This window comes from Hyla sarda, chromosome 3, assembly GCF_029499605.1.
Source record: "Hyla sarda isolate aHylSar1 chromosome 3, aHylSar1.hap1, whole genome shotgun sequence".
Taxonomy (NCBI): Eukaryota; Metazoa; Chordata; class Amphibia; order Anura; family Hylidae; genus Hyla; species Hyla sarda.
Genome location: NC_079191.1, coordinates 331,313,817 through 331,330,228, shown reverse-complemented (window position 1 = coordinate 331,330,228; position 16,412 = coordinate 331,313,817). Strand labels below are relative to the sequence as shown.

Sequence of the window (16,412 nt, the reverse complement as noted above, 5' to 3'; positions counted from 1 at the left end):
GCTAATTACCACCTATATAGGTTTGGGCTGAGGGGGTGGGAAAATCTAACTTTTGCTGACATATTATAAGAATGTCTAATCTGTAATTTGGTGCCTTTTGGAGATTTGTCCATCTTTCCTTGGCTTCTTTATGCACATTAATACAAATTTTTACCTGGGGTGCCAAAACTTTTGATCCCCACTGTATTTATAGCAATCATTTGATTGCTAATACTGTTCAGTGCTATGCATAGGGCATAGCACTAATCAGTGTTATCGGTCATGGCCGGAGCCAGGTGAGGGGACCTCTAGCCACCATGCTGGATGATCGGATCCCTGCGGCAGCGCTGCGGGCGATCCGTTCATCTATTTAAAGTACTGCACTGCTGCAGATGTCGTGACTGTATTGATCACGGCATCTGAGGGGTTAATGGTGGACATCCGTGCGATCGCGGATGTCCGTCCATTATCGGCAGGTCCCTTGCTGCCGGGACCTGCCACGCATGATGGGAGCAGCTCACGGTCATGGCGGAGCGTAAATGTACATCATGATGCGTTAAGTACCACGGCACCATGGCGTACATTTATGCCCATTGTCGTTAAGGGGTTAAGACCGATCACAAAACCGGATACGGGGCAAAAATTAGCCGACCAGAGTCACTATATGACTCCGGTCGGCTCATTCAAATGAATGAGATGGGGGCCGGGTCCGGCTGGGGTACAGGAGCGCCCGGTTTTTCCATCACCCAGTCAGATCCGATTCCCATATGTAAGAAACGTTATGTGAATGCAGCCTAAGAGCCCCTGCACCTATGCTTGCTGGCCAGGCAAGAAGAACAACAGGGGAGGGAAGGGGAAAAGTGATGTGGCACAAGGGGTGAGGAGGGGATGATTTGGCAAAGGGAATAAACTGGCACAGGGGGATAAAGGGGGAATGAAATGGCATGGGGGTGGTAAAAAGGGGCTGATGAATTTGCACAGAGGGTAATAAAGCTGTAAAGAAAAGGCACGGGGGGGGGGATCAAGGTGAAATGATATGGTACAGGGGGTAAGAGGGGATGATTTGGCGCAGGAGGGAAAATGGCACAGGGGGTTCAAGAGGGGAGGAATGAAGTAACATTGGAGGGATCCAGACGGGAAATAAAATGGCACAGGGTGTGATAAGGGGTGATTAAATGGCACTGAGAGATTCTACTGTAATATTGTGTTTTATGGGTAATTACATTCTGGATTGAGTACAGTGATCGCACAACTTAGAATGGCCTCAACATACAAGAGTATCAACATACAATGATCTTTTCTGGACCATTGAAACTTGAAACCAGACTCAACACACAATGCTACGGACAGTCCAGATCTGTGAAACGTGTCAATGGCTGGAACTGACCAATCAGAATGAGAATTTTACTGGTAAAACCCCTGTATGCCTACAGTACATACACTGACTAGCTGTATGGTAGCGTTGCCTACATTACACAGAGGTACTACATGTTCTGTACTACTCTTTACCTGTGTCTGAGATAGCTGCTCCAGGTGAGAGCGGCTTCATTTTACTTTTTTAGGACACTGTGTGTACTGTACGGGACCCTGAAGAAGCTCCTGTCCTCTACATACACAGTGATTACAGCTCCCAACAGATCTTTCTTACATTTATATGTAAGGACTTGCTTTATCTATATTAGTTATCTACTTATTTTTCTTTAATCCTCACTTTTTCCTATTTTTTGATGAAATTTTGGGGCTTCAGAACCAATTACCAGGTTTCCATAGAGTTATGGTCTCAACATACAATGGTTTCAACATACAATGGTCGTCCTGGAACTGATTAATATTTTTACTTGAGGGACCATTGCACAGTACAGTAGTTGGTCATTTAGAAAGATTTTTTAGCCTTTTTTCCCAATAGGGGACATCTCTCAATAGTGGACACTTTTTTCCCCCTGTGAGTGTCCACTATTGGGAGATTCTACTGTAGTACTATTATACGGAAAGACTGAGAGTAGCATGTATATTGCTGTAATACAATGAAAACACTCATAGGATCCAAGAAAATTTTTTGAAGCAATGTAAACTTGTCCAGCATGTTTTTCTGTCATTGACAAGGCCAGCGGTGATGAAATAAAAAAATAAAAATAAAATAATATATATATATATATATATATATATATATATATATATATAACAAAAACAATAAGAAAAATAGCCAGCACAACTACCTAATACGCGGGTGCACGCTGCTGTGGCAAATACAGAGTATACAAAAAAGAAGGTTGCAGCAGCACTCTTGGTCAAAAAATGGAGGGTCTTGGCGCACTTTTTGATCAAAACGTGTCCCCCATCCACCAAGCGGAGGTGGCCTCATTTCAGATGGGACCTTAACACTTATTTCACACACCTCTGCTGGGCATATGACCTTTGACTGGGTGACATGCTGGATATTGGATCCACATGTCACCCAGTCAGAGGCCATATGCCCAGCAGAGGTGTGTGAAATAAGTGTTAGGCTGGGTTCACACTACGTTTTCTCCCATACGGGAGCGCATACGGCAGGGGGGAGCTAAAACCTCGCGCTCCCGTATGCCTTCGTATGCGCTCCCGTATGTCATTCATTTCAATGAGCCGGCCGGAGTGAAACGTTCGGTCCGGTCGGCTCATTTTTGCGCCGTATGCGCTTTTACAACCGGACCTAAAACTGTGGTCAACCACGGTTTGAGGTCCGGTTGTAAAAGCGCATACGGCGCAAAAATGAGCCGACCGGACCGAACGTTTCACTCCGGCCGGCTCATTTAAATGAATGACATACGGGAGCGCATACGGTGACATACGGGAGCGCGAGGTTTTAGCTCCCCCCTGCCGTATGCGCTCCCGTATGGGAGAAAACGTAGTGTGAACCCAGCCTTAGGGTGCTATCTGAAATGAGGCCTCCGCTTGGTGGATGGGGGACACGTTTTGATCAAAAAGTGTGCTGAGCCTCCATTTTTTCACCAAGAGTGCTGCTGCAACCTTCTTTTTTGAATATATATATATATATATATATATATATATATATATATATAAACGCGTCTGACTATAAATTGTCACATCACAAAGTCTTTGAGGAGGGGAAAACATGAATAAACTGCGGTGTAAATGGTGACTGGAGCCCTATACAAGTACCACATACACCACAGCTATGTGAGGGGAAACTACGCAGAATATGGGCTAAACAACAGCCGGGTACACGACGAGGAAATGAACAGGTCCAGGTGACAGAATGGACATGACAGGAGGAGGCAGGGAAGGCGGAGCACGGCTGACTGGGCGGGATCGGGCGGACCGCACACACACACACAAGCGCCAGGTGTAGCCGGAGACTGTGGAGAACGCGGAACCGCAGCATTACCGGCTAACGGGCGGCATCTCACCGGAGCAGCCTATTAACCCGAAAGACGCCGGGACTGGCGCTAACATGGAGGCGGTGGCGGAGCTGACAAACAGGAAAATGTGATAGAGAGGGAAGGGGAGTAGCCGGAGAAGAGAGGAAGGAAGGGGCGGGAAGAGGAGCTGCTGGCAGCGGTTGTCACTTCCAGTGCAGCACAGGCAGGAGACAAGGATCCTCGTACACAAGCGCCCGGGCTGGCACCTCTGCCCACCCCCTGGGTGCTGCACCGTGGGATCTATACATGACTGGCACCGGATTACCACCTCCCCGTCTCCTCTCCCGCTGCTGAGAGCTCGTCTCGTCTGGAGAACACTCTAACCATCAGGACAGACCCCCCTAGCCGCCCCTCCTCTCCACACCGAGCACCTGCAGCCCACCCCGGGGCCGCGACCCTCCAGTGTGCCCATCAGCCTCCGACCAGGGAGAGAAGAAGGGAGGAGGAGAGGAAAGGTGGGGGGTGAGAGGAGAGAGGGATCTGGAGGAGGAGGAGGAGGAGGTGGTGGAGGAGAAGGTGGTGGTGGTGGAGGAAGCAGAGGCAGAGCAGGGAAGCGGGGACCATGTGGAAATTCAAGGAATTCAGGAAGGTGCTGGACGGTCTGACGGCCGCGTCCTCCTCCACTGCATCGTCTGCTTCATCCCAGCCCGGGACCCGGGAGGCGGACATCCCGGAGACGCTCCAGTCCGAGCACTTCCAGCTCTGCAAGGTGAATAGCGATGAGTGGTGTGTTATTGTCATCCTGCAGGAGCCCTCCCCTCCCCTGTGTGTGTGTATAGCATCCAGCCAGCCCGGGACCCTGCACCTTCCTCCATCATGAGGGATGACATGAGCAGCTCATAGATGGCATACTGGGCACATGTAGATGACTGTGTGTGGATGGGGCACCCTGGGTACTGGTGTCTGTGGACATCTCCCAGGGATCTGCCATCATCTATCCCTCCTTTGTGGCATTTTGCGCTGCTCTTGTCCTCGGGTGGCTTGAAGGGCATATGGGAAAGCTCTGCACCATTTACAATTCTTTTTTGGGCTGTGTTTGCTGAGATCAGGCTCCCCCCACCTTGTCAATTCCTCCCCTCACTCCACCTCTTGTCAATTTCCCCATTCTGATGGCTGTAATGTCATCTGGTTCTATGTTTAGTCATGGGTCTATGATCACACCTTCTGTCACCCATCACCAGGGCTGCCTCATATTTAGGGAGATGTGTTCTTCCCTGCTAGGTGCAGGACTGTGTGTAGACAGCTGCCATGTATATGTGTCTTCTTCTCTCTTATTTCCTTTATCTGTATTGACTCTGGTGGAGATGGTCATTTGTGCTCTTGGTGAGTGACGATGCAGGCCTATGGCTCATGGGCTGGACCATAGGGATGGCATAGCTGACTGCACATGGTGGCCAGAGACTGGGACAGGGACTGTCTGCTGAATTGACACTTTACATTGCTCTGCATCTGTTTACAATACAGAGACGTGTGATCCATCTACAGTGTTCCTGGGTAGATCCAGATTTCTATAGTACTGAAGGACAGAATGGTGTGTATACAGCTGATCCTGGAGTGCAGTGCATCTGTCTGTATATCTAATCTAATCAATGGATTGACAGATCTGAGGAGCACGGTAACCAAGGCAGCCATAACATCACTGGGGCCTGGTAATGGAGCTCAGTGCGTGCACATCTTCTCTGGATCCCATTGGGATGCTGGGTTATGACCATTAATAGCAGCCATTACGGTGACAAAAGAGGTCATCCATTGTGTAAATAGATGGAGCCGAGGGCTGGCGTTAATATCTGACGTCCTGTGCTCGCTCCATTCACAGGTTCCTGGAAATGTTACCTGTAGTCTGATGCTGCCAGGAATAGAAATACCCCATGGCTGCCATGATCCATGCAATTCTCTGATAAATCAGTTTTATTGGCTTTGAAGTAGAACTTGATTTTACATTAAAATAGAAAATGCAACTAAGAGCTAAGTCCCCATGTGGGTCTCAGTTGTCTGTTGTGTTACACTGGCCATCCTAGCTGATAGAAAGCCAAATGCACTTAATGGGCTACTCCGGTGGAAAACTTTTTTTTTTTTTTTTTTTTTTTTATAAATCAACTGGTGCCAAAAGTTAAACAGATTTGTAAATTACTTTTTTCTTAATCCTTCCAGTACTTATTAGCAGCTGCATACTACAGGGGAAATTCTTTTCTTTTTGGTATTTCTTTTCTGTCATGACCACAGTGCTCTCTACTGACACCTCTGTCCATGTCAGGAACTGTCCAGAGCAGCATATGTTTGCTATGGGGATTTTCTCCTGCTCTGGACAGTTCCTGACATGGACAGAGGTGTCGGCAGAGAGAACTGTGGTTGTGACAAAAAAGAAATTCAAAAAGAAAAGAACTTCCTCTGCAGTATACAGCCACAAATAAGTACTGGACAGATTAAGATTAAGTAATTTGCAAATATGTTTAACTTTCTGCCACCAGTTGACTTGTGTGTGTGTGTAATATAATATATATAATTACCCAATTTGTCAGGCAATCAATGTCCAATGTTGATGCTGAAAACTGAAATTGCTCGACCAAGAATGCTATATACACATCTCAGAATTAGCAGTTTTTTTGCCAATGGCTTAATAGTGTGTGTGGCTAAATGACACCCAATTCCGAGCCATAATGTACACTTTAGGGTGCGTTCACATGCTATTTCTAGCAGGGGGTTTCACACTGCAGAAAACCTGCTGCGAGTTACGCTACCATTGATATGAATGGGTCTACAGACAGTCCGCAATAGTGTCAGAATTGCGGACTGTCCGCGGACCCATTTAAATCAATGGTAGCGTAACTCGCAGCGGGTTTTCCGGAGTGGGGATCTTGCTGCTAGCTACTAGTGTGTGAACGCACCCTTAGGCAGTATGCTGCATGTTCCTTTTACAGACATGACTGGCATTGCCTATTACAATGCTGATTTTCCTTTATCCTTAGCTGCCAGTGTTGCAGGCACGTGCGGTCACTAGGGCCACCAGCTAAGGTCCACCATATAGCCTTAGGTGTCATTTATGTACCCCAGATTAGTGGTCACCTGACTTCAGAGATGTGTAATATTGTTTTCAGAATGTAAAATGATTAAACTCCCCAATATACATTTCTAGATTGGAGGGTCCTATATCAATCCATGCTGCATAGTCTTGGTGGAGTAGTGCTCTTCTCCACTCTATTGTTACCTGCCTGTTTTCTAGATGAAACCCATTCCCTGCAGTTCTACTGACTATGGGCACCTTGGTGCTGTAGGATCATTCTGTGATGTTCTGGATGTTACATTGAGTGTGGGCACCATATGCCCCTCTGCAGGAGGTCTTTGACCATCAAGCTCATGGTTCTCGCCCAATAATACATGTTGTAGGATTATACAGTTGTACATTATAGTTAAACACAAGTTTGGTTGGCAATAAAGGTGAAATCTCGCAGACATAATAAAACCTGAAAGCAATATAGAAAACAGACGATCAGACTGCAGATGTTACTTTCTAGGGCAGATAAAAAATAAAAGCAGTCCCTATGGGTTCCTCTTTTGGTTGATGTGCAGAAGCCGACTCTTACATCAGGGATTTATCGACTTGTCCTTATGTATGGCTGGGTTCACACATTATATTATCAGCACTTGTCCCTCATTTTGGACCTGATTTTGGTCATTGGTAGAAGTGAAATCTACACAGAAAAAAACTATAGTGGAAATATTTGCACCTTTTTATGTGTTTGATCCTCTCCTGGCTTTGTCCAAAAATTACCAAAATGAGCAAAATGCTACAAATGAACCCAGCTTTAGTAGAAACACCCTTCAAGTCTCCACATCCTCCCATCTCCATAGATAATAAGACTGCACTACTAAGGCCAGCAACAATGTAGAGACAACTTAGGCACTTTATTCTACATCCACCACATCTTCTGGCTAGAGACTTGTGCAAGTTGACTGACCTATGCTTTTCATCACATGCTCCTTGTTCCCTTATCTATATCCCATAAATATTAAGGGTGCGTTCCCACCTGGCGTATACGCAGTGTATTTCACGCTGTGCAAAATTTGCGGCAGCACCGGGAAATACGCTGCGTATTCCTCGCTCACTATACACACAGGGCTTTCTGGCGGCCGCCCTATGCGTGCAGTGAATTTTGAAATACGTTGCGTATACCTTAAAGGATATTCCAGAATTTTTTTTCATTTGACTATGCTGCAAGGGCTGTAAAATTAGTGTAGTTCATAATATAGTGTCTGTACCTGTGTGTGATGGTTTTCTCACAATTACTCTTTGATTTTCAACCCAATATTTATTTTTATCAGCATACAAAATGACTGTTGTCTCAGATTTTTCCCAGCTTGCAATGCGGCCGAGACCTGACTCACTAGTCAGCTGATGACAGGGAGCCTGTCTGCTTCAATGGGTGGAGAGAGCAATCTGCAACTTATGCAACAGTTGTAGGCACCCTTATTGAAAACCACAGGTCTTTTGAATGGATGCAGCTCATTTATGTTTCAATGGGTGGGGTGGCTGATGTGTGGGAGGGAGAAATATGGAATTATGGGATTTGTTGGCAAAAAAGAAAAAGTCAAACAGGAAATACCAGTTCACAAAAAGCTAGCCACAGTATTATGGTAATCTCACAACATAGCCATTTAGCCCCAAGACAAGCGCAGATCCTTCCTAAGCATGTCCATTACTGCCTGCCAGGTTCACACTAAAATCACCTTATGGTGGATAATCCCTTTGATTGTACATCCTAGTGCTGGTTATCCTGGCATATACATTGCATATACATACAACTTTGAGAAAACGGCCCAAAATTGCATAAGCAACTGCTCTTCTACGAGTCTGGTGGTCTTAAAGAAAACTTCCACTATTTATAAAGTATGGTGGACTGAATATCTGTCACATAAAATATGGTCTGGATAAGGGGGGACGTCTTTTGTAAGAGGTTTGAAGAGGTTTCACTCACTTTTATCAATAAAAATACGGTACAGCTTCTGTTGTATGAACTCTGAGCACAGCCTTTGAAAGACTTTTTATTATATACATTTTATTTATAAAAATGACCCTGTAGGGGATTGTACTTTATATGCCTTTCAATCATGTAGTTCATTCGTTTACCTAGATTAAGAAACAGTTTTTCTTTCTGTAGTGTCACCTTTCTGAAATTTACCCAGACTTAAAAAGGTTTTATATTGTTTGTGTGTGGGCAAAATTTGTCTCTTTGAGGAGTCCAAACAGGTCCTAAAAATCTACAGTATTTGATTGCCATAAGTATAGATAAAGGGAACACTCACCGGTGTGTCAGAGGAGGATGTATAGAAAGCGGTCAGATGGATTCCTGCATCACAATATTTTGTTATTCTATATCTTTACACTACAAAATGTGATACTCTGAGTAAATGTATTGTGGCCTATAAAACTATACAGTGTAATTGGATCTATGCATAGAAAGCAAGCACTAGTGACAGGATATATCTCTTATTAGATTCACCTTCGTAAATCATGCAAGCTGGGATAAAGATGTTTTGGCTTTAGGGTACATGCACGTTGCAATTTCATTACATCTTTAGCTCACAATAAATGCATAAGGAAAATCTAGAGAATATTAGTCCATGTGTCAGTGGTTGGGTTTTCCTGAGTGTCTTACAAATCACATTTAGTGTATGTTCACACATACAGGATCTGCTGCATGTTTTCTGCAGCTGGTTTTGCAACACATTGATGTTAATGGGTTGCAAAATCGGCTGCACACAATATGCAGCAGATTAGGGCTGGGCGGTATACCGATTCATACCGAATACCACAATTTTTGTGCTGCACGATATGAATTTTTCCCATACCGCAATACCGGTTTGGCCCCTCCCCCTCGGGAATGAATTTTCAGCTGTTCTGCTCCCCCCCCCCCCCCAAATCATGTTACCCGCCAGCGCTGTTCTGCTCCCCCCCAATTAATTATCATCCAAGCGGGGTACTACTTATATAGGTCACCCGCAAGCACTGCCCTCCTCCTCTTCTTTGTTGGGGGCCGCCAGCGCTGGAACTCTATACTGTACGCCAGTGGTCTCCAACTTGCGGACCTCCAGATGTTGCAAAACTAAAACTCCCAGGATGCCCGGACAGCCAACTTCGGGCATGCTGGGAGTTGTAATTTTGCAACAGCTGGAGGTCCGCAGGTTTGAGACCACTGCTGTACGCTGTATCTCTATGCCCGGGCTGCAAAAGAAAAACAAAATAAACTTTAACTTCCCAGGCGTCAGCCTATCGCCGGCCGCAGTGATGTTCCGCCCCGGCCAGTGATAGGCTGAGCCCATTGTCATATAAGGAGCTCTGGCCAGCTTCTTACATTCTTCTGACCTCTTACAGTACGTTTAACCTATCACTGGCCGGGGCGGAACATCGCTCCGGCCGGTGATAGGCTGACGGCTGTCTGACATTCCCGTCCCCAGGAAGAGCGTGAGGCCGACGTAGGTAAGTTAAAGTTTATTTTGTTTATCTTTTGCAGCCCGGGAATAGGGATACAGCGTACAGCAGTGGTCTCAAATCTGCGGACCTCCAGCTGTTGCAAAACTACAACTCCCAAAATGCCTGGACAGCTGGAGGTCCGCATGTTGGAGACCACTGGCGTACAGTATAGAGTTCCAGCACTGGCGGCCCCCAACAAAGAAGAGGAGAGCAGTGCTTGCGGGTGACATATGTGAGTAGTACCCCGCTGGGCTGATCATTAATTGGGGGGGGAGAAGAACAGCGCTGGCGGGTCACATGATTTGGGGGGGGGGAGCAGAACAGCGCTGGCGGGTAACATGATTTGGGGGTGGGGTCATACCGCCCAGCTCTACAGCAGATCCTGTACGTGTGAACATACCCTAACTGCAGAAAATCTCTGCTGCTCCAGCAACGACCCTCCACCTACATTGTTCCCCACTGATCTTTGTTTACATATCATCACCTCTGCAGCTAATGTCTGCCTTCAGCGGTTACATGATTTACATGTAAGTATTATTGCTAAGGTTAGTGATTGGATGTAGCAGTCACGTTTGTCTATGTCATATCATACCACAAACTACATCAATGCTGGAGCGGTAGGTGATTTCTGTAACATTTTTATTTTTTTGTAAATCTCTTGCACACCCCTTTAAATAATTGTTAGTCAGTAGGCTAGGAACTCTGCAAAACATCATGACCAACCACTTAGAAAAGAAGAAAACCCTGCTGCTATTACTTGCCTTAGAATAATGCCTGCTGGAAACATTTTGTTAGTAGGTTTCATTAATACAGTCATGGCGGTAAATGTTGGTACCCCTGACATTTTTTCAAGAAAATGAAGTATTTCTCACAGAAAAGGATTGCAGTAACACATGTTTTACTATACACATGTTTATTCCCTTTGTGTGTATTGGAACTAAACCAAAATAAAGGAATAGAAAAAGCTAATTGGACATAATGTCACACCAAACTCCGAAAATGGGCTATACAAAATTAATGGCACCCTTAACTTAATATTTGGTATCACACCTTTTGGAAAAAACTGAAATCAGTCGCTTCCTATAACCATCAATAAGCTTCTTACTAGGGATCGACCGACTATCGGTTTGGCCGATATTATCGGCCGATAATCACGATTTTGGGCATTATCGGTATCGGCAATTACCTTGCCGATAAGCTGATAATGCCCGCACCGTGACCGCCCCCCCCCTTCCAGACCCGCCGCACCGGGTCACACCCCCATCCCCGGTTTTATAATTGCCTGTTTCCGAGGCCCGGGGTCCACGCTACTTCTGGCTCCTGCTGCGTCCTGCGTTACGCTGTGCGCAATGACGAGTGACGTGACGCGACGTGACGACAACAAAACCAAAAATAATGTACAAATGGAAGCACACCAAAAGTATTCAATTTAAACAAATGTAACAATGTTTTTTAGGACCACATGATTAACATAGCAAAAAGACCAAAAATATTGATAATAATGTAACAGACACACAGAAATAATTAAAAACACTTAAAAAGCCCCAAATTGGGCCACACCACACAGATGAGACATGGTGTATGTCTCATCCGGACCAGGGCCAAAGTATGGCTCTCCTACTACCAATAAATTGATTGCAGTACACTATGCCCCCGTCTGACCTATATCACAAAGTGACATATGCAAAGTGCACAGGATATACCTATATGCAAAGGTGTCACAGTGAACATCAAAGAATGACATTCAATATCTCTGTAAGTAAAGTGCCAAGCAATATGCAATTGTAAACAAAGGAGCAAGAGATACCAGCAAAATATAAGGTCAGATAGGAGGCAGGGCCTGCAAAAGGTAGGAGCAAATATCGCCCATACGCCCAGGTCCGAAGAACCTCCACGCGTTCTGTCACTGAGTGACTTCCTCAGGAGTGTCACTGTCAGTGCGCACAGTGACAGCTCAGGAGGACGCAACAGGAGCCAGATGTAGAGTGGGCCCCGGGAACAGGTAATTATAAAACCGGGGATGGGGGAGGCAATGGGGCCGGGGCGGTGCGGTGGGGCGGTAGGGGGCACGGTGCGGTGGTGGTGGGGGGCGGTGGCGGTGATAGGACTCAGTACCCCCGGACAGGCGGGGAGAGAAGCGGGTGGCGGCGGCGGTCTATGGCACCGCAAAAGCCACTGCAGTTCATTGATTTAAAGCGCCCGCTTTAAATCAATGATCTGCAGCGGTGTCGCGGGGGGATAAATAGCCGATAACTTATACCGGAATATCGGTATAATTTATTAGCTATCGGCCCTAACCTCCACCGATTATTGGTATCGGTATCGGCCCTAAAAAAACGATATCGGTCGATCCCTACTTCTTACACCTCTCAGCCAGAATGTTAGAACACGCTTCCTTTGCAAACTGCTCCAGGTCTCTCTTATTGTAAGGGTGCCTTTTCCCAACAGCAATTTTAGGATCTCTCCACAGGTGTTCAATGGGATTTAGATCTGGACTCATTGCTGGCCACTTCAAAACTCTCCAGCGCTTTGTTGCCATCCATTTCTGGGTGCTTGTTGACTTATGTTTGGGGTCATTGTCCTGCTGGAAAACCCAAGATCTTGGATGCAAACCCAGCTTTCTGACACTGGGTTGTACAGTGCGACCCAAAATCCGTTGGTAATTCTCAGATTTCATGATGCCTTGCACACATTTAAGGCACCCAGTGCCAGAGGCAGCAAGACAACCCCAAAACATCATTGAACCTCCACCATATTTCACTGTAGATACTGTGTTCTTTTCTTTGTAGGCATCATTCTGTTTTCGGTTATCAGAATAATGTACTTTACCAAAAAGCTCTATCTTGGTCTCATCTCTCCACAAGACGTTTCCCCAGAAGGATTTCGGCTTACTCAAGTTCATTTTGGCAAAATGTAGTCTTACTTTTTTATGTGTCTGTGTCAGTAGTGGGGTCCTCCTGGGTCTCCTGCCGTAGCGTTTAATTTCATTTAAATGTCGACGGATAGTTCACTTTGACACTGATGCTCTCTGAGCCTGCAGGACAGCTTGAATATCTTTGGAACTTGTTTGGGGCTGCTTATCCACCATCCGAACTATCCTGCATTGACACCTTTCATAAATTCTTGTCTTCCGTCCATGCCCAGGGAGATAAGCTACAGTGCCATGGGTTGTAAACTTCTTCATAATGTTGCGCACTGTGGACAAAGGCAAATCTAGATTTCTGGAGATGGACTTGTAACCTTGACATTGTTGATATTTTTCCACAATTTTGGTTCTCAAGTCCTCGGACAGTTCACTTCTCCTCTTTCTGTTGTCCATGCTTGGTATGGAACTTCTCTCCTTTTTATCTGCTTTCAGGTGTTATTTTTATATTGCCCACACCTGTTATTTGCCCCAGGTGAGTTTAAAGGAGCATCGCATGCTTGAAACCATCTTATTTTTCAACAATTTTGAAAGGGTGCCAATAAATTTGTCCAGCCCATTTTTGGAGTTTGGTGTGACATTATGTCCAATTTTCTTTTTTTCCACCCTTTTTTGGTTTAGTTCCAATACACACATAAACACGTGTATAGCAAAACATGTGTTACTCTAATCCTTTTCTCTGAGAAATACTTCATTTTCTTCCCATGACTGTATGTTCTCATAGTAAAAACAGACTGTATTTTACTATTCATTAAAAGCATAACCAGAGGTAGGCCTGGTTTTTGACCAAGCTCATTTTATCTATCTCTGATTCCATGTTGTCCCTTTTTTTTTGGTACAAAGGGGAATACATTTTCTTAAGACACTAAAGACAGTAAATTGTTTTTCTTCTCCCGCTTTGCTTACTGTAAAGTACAAAGTGGTTATGTGTTTGGGAAACCATGGTTGGCATTTAAAGGGTGCACTCCTGTGGAAAACTTCATTTTTTTTAAATCAACTGGTGCCAGAAAGTTAAACAGATTTGTAAATTACTTACATTAAAAAATCTTAATCCTTCCAGTACTTTTTAGGGGCTGTATACTATAGAAGAAATGCTTTTCTTTCTGGATTTCTCTGATGTCACGACCACAGTGCTCTCTGCTGTCCATTTTTGGAACTGTCCAGAGCAGGAGAAAATCCCCATAGCAAACATATGCATGCTGCTCTGGACAGTTCTGAAAATGGACAGCAGAGGTCAGCAGAGAGCACTGGTCGTGACATCAGAGAAATCCAAAAAGAAAAGCATTTTCTCTGTAGTATACAGCCCATAAAATGTACTGGAAGGATTAGGATTTTTTAATAGAAGTAATTTACAAATCTGTTTAACTTTCTGGCACTAGTTGATTTAAAAAAAAAAAAGTTTTCCACGGGAGTACCCCTTTAAATGCCAACCATGGTTTCCCAAACACATAACCACTTTGTACTTTACAGTAAGCAAAGCAGGAGAAGAAAAACAATTTACTGTCTTTAGTGTCTTAAGAAAATGTATTCCCCTTTGTACCAAAAAAAAAAAAGGGACAACATGGAATCAGAGAGAGATAAAATGAGCTTGGACAAAAACCAGGCCTACCTCTGGCACCAGCTGATTTAAAAAAAAAAAAAAAAAAAATGTCCACGGGTACCCCTTTCAAATGCATCTTCTGGCTGGTAGGAGAGAATAGAGCACAGAGGAGTCCTATCAGACAAGAGAGGGCACAAAGGAGTCCTGCCAGACAGGACAGCACAGAGGAGTGCAAGCCAACCCTCACTTACTGGACTTTGTCCATGCCTGTGCTTCAGCTTGGACAAAGCCATGATCTTATAAGTCATGATTTCTATAAAAAGGAAATAACATTTCTGCACATCCTTCCAGGATGCCTAACAGAACATCCTGTTGAGTACAGTTTATTTAGCTAGCTGCCCGTATACGCATTGGGGGGAGATTTATCAAAACCTGTCCAGAATAAAAGTTACTGAGTTGCCCATAGCAACCAATCAGATGGATTCTTGAAAAGGCCTCTGAAGAATGAAAGAAGCGATCTGATTGGTTGCTATGAGCAACTCAGCAACTTCTCCTCTGGACAGCTTTTGATAAATCTCCCATTGCCACCAATTGGAAGCAATCTTTTCTCTCCCTAGATAGGGTTATTACTAGAGTCAAACTGATTATGTTCTCGGAAAAACTGAATGCCATGTGAGATGTAGTAGATAACTTTGAGACGGTTTGGGCTCCCTGGATGTCCTCCTCCTACTGCCCTGATATTAGTTATTCTTTATCTTAGTACTGAAGTTCAACCAATGTTTTACCTTCTAGTCGATTGCCCTACTATTGCCTGTCTTTATTGTCTCACTAGCTAAGTACCCGGCCTTGCCCGTTTTTTCCTTCCTAATTCTTGTTGTGGAGGAAAATCAACAGAGGAAGCTTTTGACTTCATATTCCGTCCCCCTATATTGTTGTCATATCCCAACCCCATATCTTGTCCTCATATCCCGACCTCCTATCCCGTCCTATATTGTTGTCATATCCCGTCCCCTTATCCTGTAATGTGTACCAGGTATTGAAATATCTCCAGCCGTACGGAAGTTATGTGGGAACATACGTTTCCCATTGATTTGCATGGTACTTTAAACAAAAACCCCGACCCTCACAAATGTGGGTAGTTAAGGATTAAATTAACTATCCTATATTTTAAGTGGACATATAAGTAACATGTGACCAAGTATTATCGAAATATCTCCAGCCGTTTGGAAGTTATGCAGTAACATATATTTGACTTTAGACTTGTATGGGACTTTAAACAAAAACCCCGACCCTGGCAAATCGGGGTGGGTAAGGGTTAAATTACCTATCCTATGTATGTTGGTGACATATTAGTAACACGTGTGCCAAGTTTCATGTTAATATCTTTAGCCGTTTGGACGTGATGCTGGAACATACACACATACGTACACACACACTGAGATATATATATATATATATATATATATATATATATATATATATGTATGTATGTATGTATGTATGTATGTATGTATGTATGTATGTAGATAGATAGATAGATGGTGTAGGCCTGTTTGGGTTTCTGTTATTTACCTGTACATTCTTCATCTACATTCTGGGCTATGTCCCAGGTAAAGTGCCTGATTTGACGCTAATATTTCCTTATAAAGTATATTAGAAAGGTTAATGTTTTGCCAAGATGTATGAATAACCTATAAAAAGTTTTTGAATATGACAGATCTCATTTAACCTTACAAAACTTTCTGCATGCTTGTTAAGTCATAAGACACCATCTGGCTTTTCACATGATACTGTTGTGTCTAGATTTCTGGTTTCTTAAAATTCGACATTGTTTTTTGGCAGTACAGAAGCTTTACTGTATACACTTTTTTAATGGACTGCAGTTTTCATTCAGTGCACCAGATATTTATGAGAATGAGGGAGGGAGAAGCTCCAAAACTGCATCCCAGCCAAGTGGATGTTGATCTTTTCATTGTCAATATATATTTTTTCATCATAATGAAATAGCGTTGAAAAAAAAACTGCTTGATGTAGATATATATAAGCCAGCTCGATGCTGCTTATCATAGTGTAATATAATTTATG

The 16,412-nt window shown here is 44.2% G+C and overlaps 1 protein-coding gene across 3 annotated transcripts in view; it reads left to right on the top strand.

Annotated features, from left to right (window-relative positions):
* Window positions 1-3,255: 3,255 nt before the first annotated feature.
* STXBP5 (syntaxin binding protein 5) overlaps window positions 3,256-16,412 on the top strand; it is a 530,024-nt gene continuing 516,867 nt past the window's right edge. For 2 of the 3 annotated variants that reach the window (XM_056567305.1, XM_056567304.1), the window contains exon 1: window positions 3,256-4,104. In XM_056567305.1, the coding sequence (XP_056423280.1) occupies window positions 3,958-4,104 (147 nt within the window). In that variant the 5' untranslated portion in view covers window positions 3,256-3,957. The remainder of the gene's footprint in view (window positions 4,105-16,412) is intronic. The other variant, XM_056567306.1, reaches the window with a different exon arrangement.